At 50.5% G+C, this 21,516-nt stretch overlaps 1 protein-coding gene across 1 annotated transcript in view; it reads left to right on the top strand.

Moving 5' to 3' along the window:
* Positions 1 to 21,516, top strand: part of LOC144733726 (receptor-type tyrosine-protein phosphatase beta-like) — a 97,449-nt gene that overhangs the window by 66,613 nt on the left and 9,320 nt on the right. The window contains exons 15-18 of the mRNA XM_078615750.1: positions 825 to 1,032; positions 4,696 to 4,805; positions 6,605 to 6,713; positions 19,851 to 19,889. Of these exons, the coding sequence (XP_078471876.1) occupies positions 825 to 1,032; positions 4,696 to 4,805; positions 6,605 to 6,713; positions 19,851 to 19,889 (466 nt within the window). The remainder of the gene's footprint in view (positions 1 to 824; positions 1,033 to 4,695; positions 4,806 to 6,604; positions 6,714 to 19,850; positions 19,890 to 21,516) is intronic.

The raw sequence follows: 21,516 nt of genomic DNA, 5'->3' as shown, positions 1-21,516 counted from the left end.
AGGCATCTATATAGAATGGTCTTGCTCTACGTAGGTTTTCTCTGGGTACTTGTTTCCTCCTGGATGTAAACACTCATTAATTGACTGATTAAACCTTCATAATCAGAGGACTGTAGAGCTAACCTGGGATGGTAGAGAAGGGGAGTCGAGGTCTGAATTTGATGCCAGCTGACTTCCTGGCTGCTGCTGCATTTCTGTCTTGCCTGTGCTTCTTCCTTGCACCTCTGAGTCATTCTCCATCATCTTCTTGGTTCTTTCGGTAAAGTCACGTTGAATGGAAATAATAAATTGATAAAAATAAAACATAATAAAATAATTCTCACGACGTTTCGGCCACAACGCAAGCAGCCGCCCTCAGGTGAAGAACATGTATGTCGAGAAGACAGAGTCTGTCTTCTCGACAGACCTGTTCTTCACCTGACAGAGTCTGTCTTCTCGACAGACCTGTTCTTCACCTGAGGACGGCTGCTTGCGTTGTGGCCGTAACGTCGTGAGAATAATTTTATTATGTTGTATTTTTATTATTTTATTATTTTCATTCTACGTGACTTTACCGAAAGAACCAAGAAGATGAATCCCTGCAGTCACGAAAGCTTTAAATTGAAATTCATTCTCTATCTTCAAGTTGAAATTGTTACGGTAACGAAACCCGTAGTATATACATATTTAGAATCTAAAGTGCAAATTTTCACGTGCAATTTAGATCCACGTATATAGAGTATTCCTTTGAGGATTCATTTTGGAAACTTTACGTGCAACTTTTTACGAATGCATGTAAAAAAGGAATCCACCGATGGATGGATTCACTCTGTCCGATCACACAGGAACCAACAGCGAGAGTCCAGAGAAGAGGTGGCCTCTGAGCACGTATTCAGAATATGCGAGTGGCAGCACGAACGTGTACCAGGTGGACGATCGTGTCTATCCCTCCGAGTGCTCCAACCTCAACTCCATCGTCAGTGTCCAAATTGGCACTGGCAGAACGAGTGGAAGCTTCCCCAATGGCCCCTTAAAGCAAAACACTGCCTACAGGTATGTTACCTGCCCGCGTGCATTTTTCCGTGAGCTTATTTCAACGAATTAAAACCCTACTGAAATGTTTACGCGATGTTTTTGAAAGGAAGGTGTCATCACGTGCTCACAATGGCAGGAGTGTTGACAAGGCCTACCTAGAACACATTTGTAAATTGGAGACGTTAAACCGATGCAGTTTCTCTCGATCTGACAGCTGCCTATCAGAATCAGAAAGGGTTTTATTCGCAATGAAAGTTCGCACAGACAAGGAATTTACTTTGGCAGGAAGGTGCATACATTCAACATATAGGAATCCAAAATTTTAAATAAGTGGTGTACAAGTCTAACTATACTAAAGGTACAAAGTCTAACTAATACTAAGGAGCTAAAGTATGTAAAAATATGAATAAAATAAAATATAAAATATACAATAGCTATAATATGCAATATAAAATTACAAAAATTTAAATAAGGTAAGAGTGCAAATATTGCAAGGTGTCATTGTGCAGATATAGTGTTAAAGTCATTTTGAGCATTGGCCTTGTTGAAGAGGCCAGCAACAGATGGGAAGAAACTGTTTTTGTGACGTGAGGTTTTGGTCCTGATGGACCGCAGCCTTCTGCCGGAGGGGAGTAGCTGGAACAGAGAGTGTCCAGAGTGGGAGGAATCGGCCACAATCTTCCTCGCTCGCCTCAGGGTCCTCGAGGTGTACAGGTCCTCGGGGGTAGGCAGATTGCAGCCAATCACCTTCTCAGTAGTGCGGATGATACGCTGCAGTCTGCTCTTGTCCTTGGCAGTGGTAGCAGCATACCAGATGGTGATGGAGGAGGTGAGGATGGACTCAATAATGGCTGTGTAGAAGTGCACCATCATTGTCTTTGGCAGGTCGAATTTATTCAGCTGCCGTAGGAAGTACATCCTCTGTTGTGCACTCTTTATGAGGGAGCTGATGTTCAGTTCCCACTTGAGATCCTGGGAGAGGAAAGTGCCCAGGAAACGGAAGGACTCCAAAGTGTTGACTGGGGAGTCGCACAGGGTGATGTGAGTGAGTTGGGCTGTATTCTTCCTGAAGTCCACAACCATCTCCACGGTCTTAAGAGCATTAAGCTCTAAGTTATTCTGGCTACACCAGGTCACCAGGTTGTCAGCATCCCACCTATAGTCAGACTCATCCCCACCAGAGATGAGCCCAATGAGGGTGGTGTCGTCCGCAATCGTCAAGAGTTTGATGGACAGATGACTGGAGGTGCAGCTGTTGGTGTACAGGGAAAATAGCAGAGGGGGAATGACGCACCCCTGAGGAGATCGGGTGCTGATGGACCGGGAGTCAGAGACTTCTGTCCCTAGCCTAACGCATTGCTTCCTGTCAGACAGGAAGTCTGTGATCCACCTGCAGGTGGAGTCGGGCACGTTTAGCTGGGAGAGCTTGTCCTGACGCATGGCAGGGATGATGGTATTGAAAGCAGAGCTGAAGTCCACAAACAGTATCCTGGCGTAGGTTGCTGGGGAGTCCAGGTGCTGTAGGGTGACGTGGAGGGCCATGTTAACTGCGTCGTCCACAGATCTGTTGGCTCTGTAGGCAAACTGCAGGGGGTCCAGGAGAGGGTCTGTGATGGCTTTGAGATGTGCCAGTACCAGGCACTCAAAACACTTCATTACAACAGAGGTTAGGGCGACAGGTCTGTAATCTTTAAGTTCTGTTAGCCTTGGCTTTTTGGGCACAGGGATGATAGTGGAGGACTTGAGACAGGCTGATACATGGCATGTGTCCAGTGAGGTGTTGAAGATGTTGGTGAACACCGGAGACAGCTGGTCAGCGCAGTGCTTGAGGGTCGCCGGAGAGACAGTCTGGCCCGGCTGCTTTGCGGGGGTTCTGCCTCTTGAAAAGTCTGTTAACCTCTCCCTCCTGAATTGAGAGAGTCATCTCTGTAGTGGGGGGAGGGGGAGGCCTCTTGGGTGGGAAGGGGTAGTTCAGGACAGTCCAAATATCTTTCAAAGCTAGAGTATAACTTGTTCAGGTCGTTGGCCAGGCGGGAGCCATTAGTGGTGTGGGGGGCTCTGGGCTTGTAGTTGGTGATCTGCCTGAGCCCTCTCTAGACAGAAGGAGAGTCGTTAGCAGAGAACTGATGTTTTAGTCTTTTTGAATACAGTCGTTTAGCCTCTTTCACCGCCTTGCTAAACCTGTTCTTCGACTCTTTGAATCTGTCTCTATCCCCACTCCTAAACGCTTCCTCTTTCTCCAACCTCAACCTTCTGAGATTTACTGAAAACCAGGGTATGTTGTTGTTAAAGTACACCCTGGTGCGTGTTGGAATACAGCAGTCCTCACAGAAGCTGATGTACGACGTCACAGCCTCTGTGAGTTCATCCAGGCTATTGGTAGCAGTCGTGAACATATCCCAGTCAGTACAATCCAAGCACGCCCGCAGATTCCCCATAGCCTCACTGGTCAACTGTTTAGATATCCTCACAGCAGGTTTACAGAGCTTTAGTTTCTGCCTGTATGCAGGAATCAGGTGGACCATGGCATGGTCAGAGTGTCCCAATGCTGCTCGGGGGACGGCGTGGTAGGCTCTACTGACTGTAGTGTAGCAGTGATCCAGAGTGTTCCCTTCGCTGGTAGGGTATTTCATGAATTGTCTGTATTTAGGGAGTTCATGGCTGAGATTACCTTTGTTAAAATCGCCGAGTACGATAACCAGAGAATCAGGATTTTCTAGCTCCACACTCAGAATCTGGTCGGCGAGCATGCGTTGGGCCTCTTTAACATGAGGACCCGGCGGCAAAAAAACTCCGACCAAAAGAGCGACGCGAACTCGCGAGGCGAGTAAAAAGGTTTACAGTTTATAAAAATGATTCCAGGTCGGGAGAACAATGTTGCAGAATCACTGTTACATCTACACACAAGCCACTGTTAGTGTAAAAACAAATACCACCGCCCCTCGTCTTGCCGAAGAGTGCTATGTCCCGATCCGATCTTACGAGTTGGAAGTCTGCCAGTTGTAACGCAGTATCCGGGATCAAATCACACAGCCATGTCTCCGTGAAGCAAAAGACAGAAGATGCAAGAAAGTCTCTGTTTTTCACCATCAGTAGCTGAAGTTCGTCCATTTTGTTGCACAGTGAACGTACGTTTGAGAGGAAAAAGCTTGGAAGCACTGTTCGGATCCCGCGTCTGCGTAGCCGTACTAGAGCCCCCGACCGTTTACCCCTTCGGCGGCGTTTCGCTGCTTGAACAAAGCCTAGCACGGCTTTGACTAGAATGCCCACTAATTCTGCCGCTGGAAGCAGAAAAGTGGGAAATAAATCCACACGAGTTGTTTCCCTGATGTTTAAAGTTCGTCTCTTGTTAGAGAACTCCGAAAAACTTGGCAGAACACTGAATAAACAGACAAAACAAGACAAAACAGGTAGCACCAACTGGCCGAGGCTGCCATCAATGGTGCCATCTTGCTCTTTCAGAGTATTTTCTACACTGCTCTGCTGCTAAAGAGTGCACCTAGCCTGGTACAAGTGCCATGTTTTAAAGTTGCAATGACAAGCCTTATAATAGGCCAACGGAGAAGGTATGACCTCTTGTATACACCACCCATGGATCCATATTTCCTCACCCATCAGTTGTGTAAACTCCTGCCCTCATTCTCGTGTCGTTCTTCCACCTTGTCCATTGCCACCATTCAGGATCAGTTTCCGCGTCTACACGTACCTTCCAAACGCACGCTCCGTCCGCGCTGGAGGGGTAGCCATCTACACGGACACACGTTTCTCTCTACCACTCATGACATTATCCAGTAAGTATTCCGATTTACTGCCATTCAGCATAAGAGCATATCCAGCTCGTGCACATGTGTATGTATGTTGAACTTATTTCGCACCATACATAGCCAACTGTGATAATTGGAGGTGTGGGAAAGGACAATAAACTAAACAGAAATATCAGTTACAAAGAAAAGAGTTTTCAATTCATGATTTAAAAGTGCATAGGTCCTATGGCGTTCCGGATGGCCGCAGAAGCACAATGGAAGCACCGTGTGATGCTCTGACCATCTTTGTTAGACATCTATCCAAAAGCCGCTGCTGCTGTGATGATGACCGGAATTTGTGTGATGATGCTTTATGCTTCTTGATGAGATCTGTGAGGTATCTAGGTTATCTTCCTGGTTCTTTCGGTAAAGTCACGTAGAAGGGAAGTAATAAAATAATAAAAATAAAATATAATAAAATAATTCTCACGACGTATCGGCCACATTGCAAGCAGCCATCCTCAGGTGAAGAATGAAACACCACCAAGCTTGGAGCGTATATTTAAGCTGGGTTGGAGGGGGGGAGGTGCTCTTCTTCCCACCTCCCAATGCTGTCTTGACCTCGTTTCACCACACGTGGGAGTTGCGTGGCCACGTTTCACCCCACTGGTCGGTGCACGTTGGTTCATGACGGTAGAGGCCAGGACGGGTTCAGACATCAGTCACCCCTGAAATGAATTGTGACTGGGAATTTAACTCGGGAAACCAGGTTCATTGAGCACTGCATTCATCAGTATGAACAGCAAAAGTGTGCACAAAATTTTGACCATCTACAATACGCATTTTTAAATGTAATTGTTTTCTCGAAGCTCTGTTATTTATTGTTTGGGCTGGCACGGTTCCAGTTCCAGAAAGGCCATTGCCGCTATTCTGAAGCGTTTTGCAAAACTGAGAAACCTGAGCAGTGGGCAGGTAGAAGCTTATTTTGTCTTAACGTAATTTATATAGCGCTGTATGGAGAATTAGGAATTTGAATGTAATAGTGGAGATAAGGTGAATAAAAAAGACGAGACGAAGCTATGAGCAAATCTGTGATGATTTCCTCAATTACGTTAAGGCAAAATTGATGTGGGCGAATGATGATGAATGAATGTATTGCATGAATGAGGGAATGAGCGGGGAGCCTTGTCATGAGAATATAAAGAGGAAGCAGGAATGGTGGTGGTTATGAGGGGAAGATTAAGGAGTCGTGCGGTGAGCTATGGAACAATACGTGAGTTTTTGAGGAGAAGAAACGAGCGAGCGAAGATAATTGCTTAATGTTGAGGGGGGAGTTTGTTCCAGTGAAGGGGGGGGGGAGAGTAGTTGGGTGCGCCAGGACCAGGTAGAGTAGGTGGGTGAGTCAGGACCAGGTAGAGTAGGTGGTGAGTCAGGACCAGGTAGAGAAGCTGGGTGAGTCAGGATCAGGGATCGGGTCTATGCTGACGAGTGGGTTAGATCACAAAAATATAAATGTGTGTCGTTAAACCCGCTAAAACCCGACAGCCAATTCTTAAAGTTTAATTATGACTGTTGCCTGATGAGGCTAGTTGTAATGTAGTACTGAATTGTAAATGTTATGGGTTTACTCTCCAACACACAACCGGTTAGTGCTGAACTAGTAACTAATTGGCACATTTGTTACGTGATTGGCTGTGTTGGGTGGTGTTGCGTTTAACAACGCATTTGTATTTACGCGATATAACCCAATATAACCCAAAAAAACCCTCTTATGGAGAAATATGTAAATCCTATTGGTGTTGACACATCACTGATGTCGCCCTTCTCTCCTTTCCCCTCCCTATCAGGCTCGGGAAACATCATTGGCCCTGTGGTGGGAGGTGTGGTGGGAGGTGTGCTGGGAGCATTTGTGATCATTGTTGGAGGGGTCTTACTCTACATACGCCGGAAGCAGCTGTACGTTTTGAGCGCACACACACAGCACAGCTGCCAACCTCACATTCACCGCGATATCAACTTTGGTCACAGATGTACATGAACAACCCTTCGTCTCCACCATTGGAACCTCATTTGCCAGTAGAAAATGGTGTAAATGATTACCCCGAGCTCTCATACTCTGATGGTGCATTGTCTTTGAGTTGTGCGGCTTTTGACGTCATCTGGTCCAACACCATGTGAGACTAGGCTCTAAGCCTAAGGAAAGCGGTCTCGGGTGTGGAACAATCAACTTCAAGGGCAGTGCATATGTAATCCGGGCGTAAACGGCCTCGCGGATATGACGTCACGGGGGGAGGAGTTAGGTCACGTGAGAGAGAGGGATGAGGTCTTAAGGGAGAGATACCGGAAGAGACGGGAGAGAGTTGGAGAGAGAGATAGAGTGAGGCCACGCAGGGCGGAGGTTGGAGAGTGGCGAGATCGCCACACACACAGTAAGACTCGGCACCGTCGGCCAGCGGGGACCGAGCACGGAGGAACGGGGAGCAGCGGTGGGGCTGCAGTGAGGGCAGCCGGAGGCCTGCACGAGGGAACCAGCAGCGGAGCTGCATCGGAGTGGAGAGAGGCTACGGGAGCGACGGCAGCATCGAGCTGCCAAGCGGAGAAGCTCTGAGCGCGGGCCGTGTGGGACAATTTGTAAAGAACCCGAATAAAGGACAACGGAGACAGACACAGTGAACGAGTCCTTTATTACACTGGTGTCAGAAGTGAAACGGCATGTCAAAACAACTCAGAAGAAAGAATATTCCTGCGCCATCATCTGCTACATCATATGACGACGACGACCTTCCTCAGGCGGTAGACCTGCCTGCGATGGAGGAGGAGATCCATGCTGGAATGAGTACGGGTCCGGGAGTCCAAGATGTTGCCGCGTCGGTGGACCCGTCTGCACCGGAGGACGCGGACTTGCGATGGAGACAGATGGCGGCGCAGCTGGAGACACTGAAAATCGTGCTGGCGCAATTGTGTGAGCTCGTCACGCCGAGGACGGTGTTGGGGAGAGCCGATGGTGGTCCGCAGGTTGCTGCCTTGCCTGCGCTGTCGGCGCCATCGGCCACGCGGCACGAAAACGCCATCTTGGGCGTGGCAGGAAAAGAACGGCAGGAAGCCGCCATCTTGCGCTCTCCGCGGCGGGAGGCCGCCATCTTGAACACGTTGCGATGCGACGCCATTTTGAATATACCGCCTGATGAGTCATCGGCTGAGGACGGCGCAACAAGGAGTCGCAGTCATCTCACAACCGTTAAAGAATTCTCCATCGGTGGCGATTGGAGTGCTTTCGCCTGCAGATTTTTGGTGGCGGTACGCTCTGCAAGGTGGACTGACGCTGAGGCATTGGAGGTTCTACCGACTCTTCTCGATGACGAGTCGGTGAGATTCTTCCGTTCTATAAAGGCCGAGAAGAAAAAAACATTGAGAGGAGTTTTCGACGAGATGGCAGATGCATACGAGCCACCGGATGATGCTCATCGCCGGTTTGTTCAACGCCAGCGAGCACCCGAGGAGTCACCGGTGGCATACAGGGGTGCAGTATTGGAGTTGGCCATGGCCACATACCCGGAGACGGAGCCTGACCTGCTCGAACCTCTCATTTTGGGTAAGATGTTCGAGCTGTCCCGGGATTTGGGGATTCCTATGCCGGTGTGTGGCCACGAAAATCTGACATCCCGGGCGGCCGCTAAATGTCTGGATGCCCAGTTCAACCTGCGCCGTTGGAAACAAGTCACGGCGTGGACGGGGGGGCCCATCGTCCAAGGAGGTGCCGTGGGTTGGGATCCCAAGAAGGCGGTGTACGTTCCTGACGGGGGGGGGGGGCCCGCAGGAGCTGACAGCCGCCTTTGCTCGGTGGTCGGGCCGCAGTAGGCCGAGTCCGCGATCTGCGCCGCCGACACGGGAGCGTCGGGACGGGGGGCCTGCGGCGCGGCGCAACGACATCGACTGCTTCCGCTGCGGTCGTAAGGGCCATTACGCCAGGGACTGCTGGGCCCGTGTCCCAGGTCCGCCCCAGCAGGAGGCCTCGACAGCGGACGCGCCGCGGAAGGATCCTCCAGGACAGGCAAGTCGGTGCGCACCAGACACCCGGCAAGGCTTGACACCTCACTCATCACCGTTGTCGGGCGATCCGGGTGTTGTTAATAACGGGAGGCCATCGACTGGGCCATGTCGCTCGGTAATGCAGTGGCGTAAATTGGCACGGCGGGTCGTCGCGGCCGCTACTGGTTCGTCCGCTGTACCTGGTTCTATACAAGGGGTGGACGTGCGTATTTTAGTGGATTCCGGAGCGTCCGCGACCATTATATCGGATGTAATTTTCCATCTGTTGGGCATCCCACCAGAGGCCGTGCGTCCGGTTTACGATTCCTGCGTCGCTGCGAATGGGGGTTACATGGGCATTGTGGGCCAGGTGGAGGCTAAAATATCTATCGGGGGAGTGTCGGCCTCGGGAATTGTGTTAATCTCGAGGTCCTTTGCAGTTCCTTGTTTGTTGGGAACTGATTTTCTGGCCAAGATGCCCATTCTAATTAGAATTAATGAAAGCTGCATTGAATTACCGGGTGGCCGTAAAATTACATTTCTGCCGTCGCCCTGGGGGCGACCTGCTCCGGTCGCCCAGGTGCAGGTGCTGTCCGAGGTATCTGTTGACATTCCACCTGGCTCACAGATGCTTATCCCTTTGCGATATCGGAAGCCTGTGCCTGGTCATCAAGGTGCAATTGGGGTTTTGTTGTCGCCGTCCGCCACCATAACAGGCGGATCGGCGCTCGTCGGGGCGCAAACTATTGTCCGGCCGGACCAGCAGCCATTTCTGCAGGTGCTTAATGCGAGTACCGAAAATGTGTGTGTGCCGGCTGGTACGGTTGTGGCACATGCCACTACGGCATTTACGGCACAGGATTATCTGGGCAGCCAGGGCATGGTTGCTGGGGTTTCAGGCCCTGGGGCTGCAGATAATCGCTGGATCGCCGAATTATGTGGGGAAAATCCTTCCCTTTCCGGGGAACAACGTTGCGCGATTCGTAAATTATTATTGAGTTATTTTGACGTGTTTAGCTCCGACGATTTGGACTTGGGACACACCTCGTTGCTTTACCATCATATTGACAAAGGGGACGCTGCCCCTATTCGGTTGAACTCACATCGGATGAGTCTGGCTGAGCGGGATCACGTTCGAGGAGCAGTGGATGACATGTTGGCTGCGGACATAATATCTCCATCTAACAGCCCATGGGGCGCGCCTGTTGTTTTGGTTAAGAAGAAAGACGGCAAATTGCGATTTTGTGTAGATTTCCGGAAATTAAATAAAGTGTCTGTGGCAGATGCGTACCCCCTGCCGCGTATGGACGACTCCCTCGATTCCTTGTCGGGGGCGAAGTTCTTTTCAATGCTAGATCTCTCTTCGGGATTCTGGCAGCTTCCCCTTGACGAGCCCTCGCGGGAGAAGACTGCTTTCCGTACGCCGCAGGGGTTATTCCAATTTAATTGTCTTCCGATGGGGTTGAATGCTGCCCCTGCCACATTTCAAAGGTTGATGGAGCTGGTATTAACGGGGTTGCAGTGGGAGACATGTCTGATATATTTAGACGATATTATCGTCTTCAGCCGCACATTTGACGAGCATTTACTGCGGTTGGAGGCTGTGTTCACCAGGATGTGTTCCGCTAATTTGAAATTTAAGCCTAAGAAATGTCACCTACTGCAACGGTCCGTGCGTTACTTGGGGCATATCGTGAGTGCGGACGGGGTGGCCACGGATCCGGACAAAACAGCGTGCGTCCGTGACTGGCCAACCCCGGGCCACGGTGGGGGATGTGCATCGATTTTTGGGGTTTGCCTCATATTATCGGAGGTTTGTTCCGAATTTTGCAATGATCGCGAGGCCCTTGCACCTCCTTACGGGTAAAGGACGGAAATTTGCTTGGGGACCGCCAGAAGAGGCGGCGTTTCAAGGCCTGCGCGATCTATTGGCTACGGCGCCGACGTTGGATTATCCAGATTTTGATCACCCCTTCATTCTGGATACGGACGCGAGTGACACGGGCATTGGGGTGGTGTTGTCTCAGTCCAAAGGTGGTGTGGAGCGCGTGGTGGCGTACGGTAGCCGGGTTTTGTCTCCCGCAGAAACCCGCTACTGCGTCACTCGCAAGGAACTTTTGGCTATTGTTTTTTTTCTCCGCCAATTTCGACCGTATCTATACGGTCGTTCGTTTATTGTACGCACGGATCATGCGGCCTTGCAGTATGCTCTTAAGATCGACCAACCATCCGGCCAGTTGGCGCATTGGTTGGACACGCTGCAAGAATTTTCCTTCCAAATTCACCATCGGAAGGGGGTGCGTCACGCGAATGCGGACGCGCTTTCTATGTTGCCACAGCGATCCCCTTGCGCGTGCGCGTCTGGGACGCATAGATGTATGCCGATTCAGCATCCCCCTCAGCCTGTTGCGTTGGCAGTCGAAGTGCCTGATGCTCCAATGGCCCCTTGACCGGCTGATGGGATTTTGAATCTTCCAAGGGCTGTGTGGATTCGGGAACAAATGTTGGACAATTCATTGGTGACTTTACGGAAGCGGCCTGCGAAGGAGGGTGGGGGACCGGGTACGGGGGGTGTGCTGGAAACCGCTCTCCGCGATGGTCTGCTGATGTGGAGGGAAGGGTTACAGGAACGCTGGCGTCTGGTTGTACCGGCATCCTTGCGGTACGAAATGATTAGGACTCTGCATTGCGACACGCTCTTACATCTGGGGGTGCAGAAGACCCTATTGACGTTGCAGCGAGATTACTTTTGGCACGGCATGACAAGAGATGTCGTCGGTCACGTTCGCGCGTGTCCCGATTGTGCCCGGCGAAAGCGACGAAAATATCCATATCTGCCGCCGATACAGTCTATTCAGGTGTCTCGAGTTAATGAATTGGTGGCGTTAGATATTTTGGGACCCTTCCCGCCATCCGCTAAGGGTAATAAATACTTGCTGGTTGGGGTGGAGTACCTCTCCCGCTGGCCGATGGCCTGGCCGTTGCCCGACCAGTCGGCGTCGTCTATTACAGACGCCTTTCTATTTGGGTACGTTATGGACAAGGGGGCGCCGGAGAGGCTCCTCACAGACCAAGGCCGGAATCTTTCTTCTAAATTGTTGGGGGAAGTGTGTGCGGCTCTTGGAACTATGAAAATACGGACATCTCCCTACCACCCACAAACGGATGGTATGGTCGAACGGTTAAATCGGACTTTGTCCGCCATGTTGTTTCACACGGTGAGTGAAAAACAATCAGATTGGGATTTGCATATCCCTGGGGTACTTTCGGCATACCGGATGATGCCGCATGCGGCTACAGGATATTCGCCGTTTTTCCTTATGTACGGTCGTGAAAACGTGCCGCCGATGGATGTGCAGTTGGGAACTGGAGTGAGGGGACCTGCTAAGCCTCTTCTTGATTACATTCAGGACACCGTTCGCCGTGTTACTGAGGCGCGGGAAGGGGCCCGCACGGCTACGGCCAAAGCCCAGGCCCGGAACGAGCGGTGTGCTCGACGCTCTAAGGGGGAGTGCCCTTGGAAGGTGAGGGACCTGGCCTGGCTCCATTGCCCACAGGTGTGGCCAGGTACCTCTCCTAAATTACATAAACCATGGCAAGGGCCGGTTCGCCTCATCGAGGTTCCCAACCCACAGTCGGCGCATGTTCGGTTTGGATCTCGGCGTTGGTTCGTTCACACGTCTCGCTTGAAACCATATGTGGCCCCTCGACCTGATGCGTCATCTCCTGATGTTGCCTTGCCGGGGTCTGTTGCTGCCGACTCACCCTTGCCTGTGCCTATTGACCTTGCAAGAGCGCCTGTCGTGCCTGTTACAGACAAGCCGGCCGTGACACCGCAGGAGACAGGGGGCTCTGCTCGGGGTGTGCCTACCACGGCTGCGGGAACTCCGAGCCACGCAGCCCTTCCGACCCCGCCGCAGACACGATTGCGGGACACCTCCGACGCTGGGCCTTCAGGGATACGGGACCGGGACGTTGGCGGGCCTCCAATAGCGACAGAAGGACCTCATCCTGTCGCTCCTAAAACCCCGTCATGTTCCCGGTCTGCAGGAGGGCCGCTGCCCGTCCGGGACGGGCCAGCGACCCGCACGCGGTCGAAATCCCTTACAATTTGTTGAATTTTACTCTTGTGTTCTTGTTATATTTATTGTATGCTTCGTTGTCCTTGCATGTGTGATGGTTGTGTTCGCTCGCATTACTTGTTGTCGTTATTGTTCAGCCGAGGTCGGCTGGATTTTCTCTACGGGGGAGGGTGGTGTAATGCGGGCGTAAACGGCCTCGCGGATATGACGTCACGGGGGGAGGAGTTAGGTCACGTGAGAGAGAGGGATGAGGTCTTAAGGGAGAGATACCGGAAGAGACGGGAGAGAGTTGGAGAGAGAGATAGAGTGAGGCCACGCAGGGCGGAGGTTGGAGAGTGGCGAGATCGCCACACACACAGTAAGACTCGGCACCGTCGGCCAGCGGGGACCGAGCACGGAGGAATGGGGAGCAGCGGTGGGGCTGCAGTGAGGGCAGCCGGAGGCCTGCACGGGGAAACCAGCAGCGGAGCTGCATCGGAGTGGAGAGAGGCTACGGGAGCGACGGCAGCATCGAGCTGCCAAGCGGAGAGGCTCTGAGCGCGGGCCGTGTGGGACAAGTTGTAAAGAACCCGAATAAAGGACAATGGAGACAGACACAGTGAACGAGTCCTTTATTACACATACATTATCAGAGTTATGTTTTTTGTTTGCATTATGACTGCAGGTATTGTGGTCTATGCAAACATGACTCCTCGTAAAAAAGGTGGCAGTTTTGTTGCCAGATAGAAGTGTAAAAAAACAATTATCATATTTTTTACTGGCAAATGAGGTTCCAATGGTGTAAACTCTGCTTTCCTCAAGAAATAGACTTCTAAAGTTCTGGTAATACTGTGTCTTTTGATAGTGTGTATGATGTTTCGTCACGAGACAAATTATCTATTAGAATTTTTCGCAGAGTAGTGCATCACCCTGTGTTAGAAAACGGTCTTGGGGAAGCGGATATCGCACAACTACATGCAAAATTCCTCAAAGTTAAGTGAGTCACTTAACTTCAGTCATCTTTACAGTGGCTTTTGGCTAAACCATTGAACAAAGATGGTCACTGTATTGCATGCTATTGCATGCACTTCTGCGGCCGTCTGGAACGTCCTTCCGATATTTGGAAGCCACTGGAACTATGCACTTTTAAATCATCTTGTCTGACAAACTAATTCATTTGAACTGCTTTGTGTTTAGTTTTGTGTCCTTCCCCCGCACCGCTAATTAGCACGGTTGTCTACGTATGGTGCGAAGTAATTTCAACATACATCTAGACATATGTAATAAAAGACTTGACCACGATCTCTGGCTCAGTGTCCTTTATTTGGTCCGTACTGCATTCCCACACGGCTGTCTCTCTTATACTCTCAGTGCTGGTTCCGATGTCACTCCAGTCACCATCAGCAGCCCCGCTGCTGTTCTTTGTCGCTCTTGCAGCCCCACAGCAGCTCCGCTGCTGTTACTCACTCTCAGCCCCCTTGGCTGTAATCGCTGCTGCTCTTCTCGCTCTTGCTTACTCCGCAGCGCTCTGACAGACTCGTGCTGTCTCTCTCTCTTGTGTCGCTCCTGCGACTCTCTGCAGCCACACCGCTGCCTCTAACACACAGCCTTCCTGGCTGTACTCTTCTCTCTCTTCGTCGCTCCTGCGACTCTCTGCAGCCACACCGCTGCCTCTAACACACAGCCTTCCTGGCTGTACTCTGGGGTCGGCTCCCGCTCGCCGGCGGTGCCCCCCTCCTCTCATTCGCCCTCGTGGCCTCACCCTTTTCCATTCACAACCCGACTGACTTCTCTTTCCGGTTTACCCACTTAAGGACCCCAACCTTTCACCCACGTCACCTGGCTCCGCCTCCTTGTGACGTCACATCCGGAAGGTCGCTTTCGCCCGCATTACACCACCCTCCCCCATAGAAAAAACCCAGCCGACCTCGGCTGAACAATACCAAAGCGTAATGCGGTGAACCGACCTTCCCCCTTAAAGGACACTAAGCATGTAATATAACAACAAGAACAACAACAGCACAAAGCACAACAACGCACATCCGCATGTCGTACACGACAGCCACCCGGCCCCAGGGTAGTGGAGATGATGTAATTCCGGGCCGCTTAAGAAAACCCCAATAATTACCCAAATAACCGCAATGGACGCCCCAGTATTTACATTTTTATTATTTACACGTGAAAACAACAACAACAAAAAAATTTCTGCTCTTACCCACCAGCAGTCCTCCCTTGAGGACCAGCACAGACCTCAGACGTACACAGCATGTACCCACAGTCACTCTCAACAACCCAACAACCCCTAATCGCACACCCTCGCGTGGAGAGAGCCACGCTCCCCAGCGGTAATGTTTAATTCGCCGTAACCCTCACCGTGGTCGTCAACCCACGGCAACATCCATTTACCATACTCTCAGCTAGTGCCATTTCGGGGATGAGCAGCACTCGGCCATGCTCCTCCCTTACTATCCCATCAGCGATGGACACACACCAGCCTTGCCAAAAATAATGACGTTGCAACGTCAACAAAGTCTTCTGCACCCCTAAATGCAATAGTGTGTCACAATGGAGAGTTCTCATCAACTCGAATCGCAAGGACGTTGGTAGCACCACACGCCAGCTTTCCTGGAACCCTTCTCGCCACATAAGCAGACCATCTCGGAGAGCGGTTCGCGGCCCCACAGCCGTACTCGGACTCCCATTGTCCCTCATAGACCGCTTCCGCATGGACAACAACAACTCATCCATCATTTGTTCCCGAATCCAGACAGACCGCGGCAGATTCAAAACCCCGTCAGTCGGTCCCGGTTCCATCGGAGTATCCGACTTCTCGACGGCCAACGTAAGCGGCTGAGGGGGGTTTAGAATCGGCGAACACCTATGCGTCCCCGACGCACATTTACAAGGGGCGCGCCCTGGTAATCTGGAAAGTGCGTCAGCGTTCGCATGGCGCACTCCCTTCCGATGTTGAATTTGGAAGGAAAATGCCTGTAGCGTGTCCAACCAACGTGCCCACTGTCCCGATGGCTAGTCCATTTTAAGTGCATATTGCAAGGCCGCATGATCCGTACGCACAATAAAAGAACGACCGTAAAGGTACGGTCGAAATTGCCGTAGGAAAAACCAACCGCCAAAAGTTCTCTACGAGTGACACAGTAGCGTGTTTCCGCAGGCGACAAGACTCGGCTACCATACGCCACGACGCGCTCTACGCCCCCTTTAGACTGTGATAATACCGCCCCATTACCTGTGTCACTCGCGTCCGTATCAAGAATGAAAGGGCGATCAAAACGGGATAATCCAATGTCGGAGCCGTAGCCAATAGATCACGCAGACTCCGAAAGGCCGCCTCTTCCGGCTGTCCCCAAACAAATTTCCGTCCTTTACCCGTAAGGAGATGCAAGGGCCTCGCAATCGTCGCAAAACCCGGCACAAATCTTCGGTAATACGAGGCAAATCCCAAAAACCGCCGAACATCCCCCACGGTGGCCGGAGTCGGCCAATCCCGGACGCACGCCGTCTTTTCCGTATCCGTGGACACCCCCTCAGCACTCACAATGTGCCCCAGATAACGGACGGACCGTTGCAGTAGGTGGCATTTCTTTGGTTTAAATTTTAAATTCGCAGAGCGCATCCTCGTGAACACTGTCTCCAGCCGTGTTAAATGTTCCTCAAATGTGCGGCTGAAGACAATGATATCGTCCAAATATATAAGACACGTCTGCCACTGCAACCCCGTCAAACGAGCTCCATCAATCTTTGAAATGCGCTTCATAGCCAAGGGAAGATCAATCCCTCGGCAAGGCCAGATATCAACGACCCCCCCCACGGGGTAATGTTCTCTTATAGAGACAATAACGCCCTAACCCAAAACCCGTGAGCCCCCGGCACACCAGGTTCAGTCTGCCACCGCACAATTGAACCATGACTCCCCGAGCCATATGAGCACACGGCCCATTAGTTTAAGACATACCACGGAGGTTTCGCCTCCGGGCTGTCAGGTCAGCCATCAGCCAAAGGCCGACGTGACCACCACTCGTGCATCACCCAATCAACAATGGCAGGCATAACAGATGGAATATTTGCCCCACCGAGGTTTTTCCCGCGCGCTCAAAATGGCGGCCCCCTTCGCCCAGCGCGTTCGCGCAATATCTCGCGCGCACTCAAAATGGCGGCCCTTTCCGCAAAGCGCATCGACGCCATACCCCGCGTGTGCGCAAAATGGCGGCCCAACGTGCGAACACGTGGCCAGTTTTCTCCATTCGTGCACCCCAGCTTCCCTTTGCTGGGGGTCACAAATTGCTTCCCCCGTCTTATTGTAACAATCCCAACAACGATAGACGCACAGCCCCAGCTTGCTGCGCGCAGCAGTCATATCGGGGAATTTTTAACCAATATTTTACCAACCACATTGGTTACACAACCCAACTCGCAAAGCAACTCGTGGCTGCATGCGACCAACCGAATACGCGACGCAACTTGGCGCCAATTTACGGTCCCATTAGCATTAACCTTTGAGACACCCACAACGGCGTCATCACGCACCCTCAAAGCGCGCTCTCTCTCTGACAAAGTGCCGTTACCCATAATATACACAAAATCGCGTGTACATAACATCCATACGACCAAATAACAGGGTCCCCCTCGAATTTGTTACCAATTTCCAAACAGGTACGCACAATTAATAACATCCCAACCCCAATAGTCAATCAATGCATCGCACCCCATAACCGTACAGAACGGTGTAACAGCACATACAGTCAGCATATCGCGATCACACGCGCACATTTAAGCACAATAGCAAGCCGATCTGCAGGTAACCAACACACCATTAATCCAGTCGTAACATTGCAGCAACAACACAAATATTCTCTCTCTTGCAACAACCACATCGCACATAGCACCTCGCAGCACAATACACCCAAAAAAATATATATATATTTTTCAATTAAGCCCATCGCACAAGGTAACCCACGAGATGATACAGCGCAAGATACCCGACGCTCCCGAGTTAATAATTAACTTCGCCATCAATATAACAACTCCACACCGCAGCGCACACACACAATTTAACACTCAGCAAGCACAGCATACTCTCCGTCCATTCTCAACACACGTACACACTTTAATTGACACCGAGCAACAAGCAGATAGCGCGTTCATCGTTATTACACACACATACCCACAGTCCGAACCGCGCTCCGCACAATCGAGTCATGAGAGAAAACAAAATCGCCCCCACCCGGCCCTCGAAAGATGGGTGAGGTGTGTGTAAAGGCCGGTTGCGTATCGTTACGACCCGCCCGGGGCTGCAGCAAGAAGAGGACGGCAGGGCGGCAACTTGAGTCGTCTCGCAGAACTCGTTCGGCGACTTGACTGCTCCGTTGTCACGCACCCGAGCCAGGACGGGAGAGCTCCCGCCCCAGCAGCTGTAGCGTCGTCGTCCTCTCCTCGCAGCTCCCCCTCGCAAAACAGCAGCTCACAGCAGGCTGCTCTCCCCGCGGCACCTCCAGATGGCAGCGCAAGGCTGCCTCTCCGCCGCGATGTTGAAGATGGCAGCGTCTCCCCGCCGCGGTGAAGACAAGATGGCGGCTTCCCGCCGTTTCTCCCCTGCCACGCCCAAGATGGCGTCTTCGTGCCGCGTGGCAGATGGCGCTGGCAGCGCAGGCAAGGCGTCGGCCTGCAGACCACCATCGGCTCTCCCCACTGCCGTCGTCGGCGTGGTGAGCTCACACGGTTTCGCCAGCACGATTTTCCAGGTCTCCAGCTGCGCCATCTGTCTCAATCGTAAGTCGGATGATGTAGCAGATGATGGCACAGGAATATTCTTTCTTCCGAGCCGTCTTGACAAGCCGTTTCACTTCTGACACCAGTGTAATGAACGACTGGACCACGATCTCCGGCTCAGTGTCCTTTATTTGGTCCGTACTGCATTCCCACACGGCTGTCTCTCTTATACTCTCAGTGCTGGTTCTGATGTCACTCCAGTCACCATCAGCAGCCCCGCTGCTGTTCTTTGTCGCTCTTGCAGCCCCACAGCAGCTCCGCTGCTGTTACTCACTCTCAGCCCCCTTGGCTGTAATCGCTGCTGCTCTTCTCGCTCTTGCTTACTCCGCAGCGCTCTGACAGACTCGTGCTGTCTCTCTCTCTTGTGTCGCTCCTGCGACTCTCTGCAGCCACACCGCTGCCTCTAACACACAGCCTTCCTGGCTGTACTCTTCTCTCTCTTCGTCGCTCCTGCGACTCTCTGCAGCCACACCGCTGCCTCTAACACACAGCCTTCCTGGCTGTACTCTGGGGTCGGCTCCCGCTCGCCGGCGGTGCCCCCCTCCTCTCATTCGCCCTCGTGGCCTCACCCTTTTCCATTCACAACCCGACTGACTTCTCTTTCCGGTTTACCCACTTAAGGACCCCAACCTTTCACCCACGTCACCTGGCTCCGCCTCCTTGTGACGTCACATCCGGAAGGTCGCTTTCGCCCGCATTACACATACAACAGGGGGCAGCAGATTCCAACTCACCCTGCAACGGAAAGTGTAATATTCATCACATTGCATTCAAACCAATTATTTGTATTGTATGTTTGTGATACTGCATTGCCAGTATTTCATAGGCATAAAAGGGAAAAAAATAGATAACGTTTGGGTAATGGACCTTCACCTACGTGTTATATAGAACATCATTGACCAAAATATCATCTAGGATATTTTACGTGTATATTTTTTTTCTTTTAGGACAGATTTAGACTTTTGAGTTATTATCAGAGCTGGAATTTTTCAAAATTAAGTGCAGAAGCAAATTCATGACTTGGGTTTCTGTGCAGCCATTGTTGACTGGGTTGAGCCCAGTTTAAAACACAGGCATCTGCCCAGATAAATAAACCCGGGCACTCCGTTAGGTCTTAGACCTATCGCTGCTTCTGTCATTCCATTCATCTGTGTCTGTCCACCTAGTAGTCAGCCTATTGGTTAAATATGTTCTCAACATGTGCCTCTTTCTACAGAAATTGTTTCAAGAAACCAGATTCCACACAGCAAACTGGGCAAGTATTCATTCCTCTAATCTGCTTGTCTCATCCATTAAAATAGCTGTCCCTCACCATGTCTCATAGTTCTGGGGATGCATATCTTCTCTGAGTTCCAATGTCGAGGCATTGGATGATGAGTGACCAAGCGACATTCCCTAGAGCCCTCAGACTATGGGACTCTCTTCCACGAGATATCAGTATCTCTGTGCACATGGTGACGAGATGTTCACTACCTCTCCTGGTATACAGGAGGTCGTGGGTTCGATGCCGACCCTGACGCCTGTTGTATATTTGAAGTTTGTATGCTCTCCCCGTGGTCAAGTGGATTTTTCTTTGAGTACTCAGGTTTTCCCCTCCACATTTGGAAACATGCGTTGGAAGTATTTGGCTGCTATACATTTCCACATGATAAGCTACTTTATTGAGCTTTCATTCGTGGGAAGGTTACTTCTAAAAAATACATCTATTTCTCAGTGGGACTTAGCTGGTAAAATAAAAATCTTTATAGTTTCTACACTTCCATTGATGCAATTATGAGTTTATTCAGAAAGTGGGTTAACATTTTTTTCATGAGTCTTCTTCCGTGTCTTATGCCGCATTTGAGATGATCGACATGTTTTGTAATAAAAACAAAAAGTGTGATACTGTACAAAACTAATTATGTTTGAGTAGTGGGCATATAAATAATAATTCAAATTAATAATGCGAATTCCATCCTAGTATCCCAATGCGTAACGCATGAAAAGCAGGAAACAGACACATAACCAGGGAAACCAACCAAACTAAAGAGGGAAGGCCAGTTTAAAGAGATGGCTTTTCAAAGCAGACTTAAATATCCAAAATACAGGTTTGTTTTCGGTTAAATTACGTAAATATATAAATGTGTCGTTAAAACCACCACCACCCAACACAGCCAATTAGTAAGGTTTGTTACATAAACAGAACATGCCAATTCGTTACAACATTTACAATCTGAGTATGACAGTTCGCCAGTAATTACAACGAGCTTCATCAGGCGACATCCAGATTTGTGGAGAAATCCTGTTTCGTTCCATAAATAGAGGGGTAGATGTGATGACATCACTTGTGAGTTCTTCTTGAGTGAAGTGGGGGAGGGGGGGGTAATGAATGCAAAAAAATTACAATGGATATGCATTGCCAGTTGGGTTATTCATATGATAATCAAAGTACATTATGCATGCACATTATGCAAGCCCATTGTTCTTGTACTTACTGTCGATTGTGTGCACTAAAAGAGCAGTATCTGTTATTATCTGTTCATCAGTAATACCCACTGAAGTATGGTGGCCTGCATAGGCATGCACTTAAACAATGTATTATTTGATAATTTGCTTCCAAACCGCACTAAGCCTGTAGCTATCTGTAAGGTTACAATAATTTAGATTTTTTTCAATTTCGATATATTATCTAATTAGTCTTGGCCAGTAGTAACTAGTTTTTCACAAAAACTTCAACATTATCAAAATCAATTGAGTGTCCTTGTTGGCACGCATGTTCTACTCTTTCGTTCCGTAAATAGAGGGAGGGGTAGATGTGATGACATCACTTGTGGGAAGTGGGGGGGGGGATATAAATAACAATGGGTATCCATTGCCAGTTGGGTTATTGATATGGTAATCAA

The sequence above is a fragment of the Lampetra planeri genome, chromosome 48, assembly GCF_965212315.1.
Source record: "Lampetra planeri chromosome 48, kcLamPlan1.2.h2, whole genome shotgun sequence".
Lineage (NCBI taxonomy): Eukaryota > Metazoa > Chordata > Hyperoartia > Petromyzontiformes > Petromyzontidae > Lampetra > Lampetra planeri.
The sequence above is the reverse complement of the archived record's forward strand: the minus strand, read 5'-3'. Positions and strand labels throughout refer to the sequence as shown.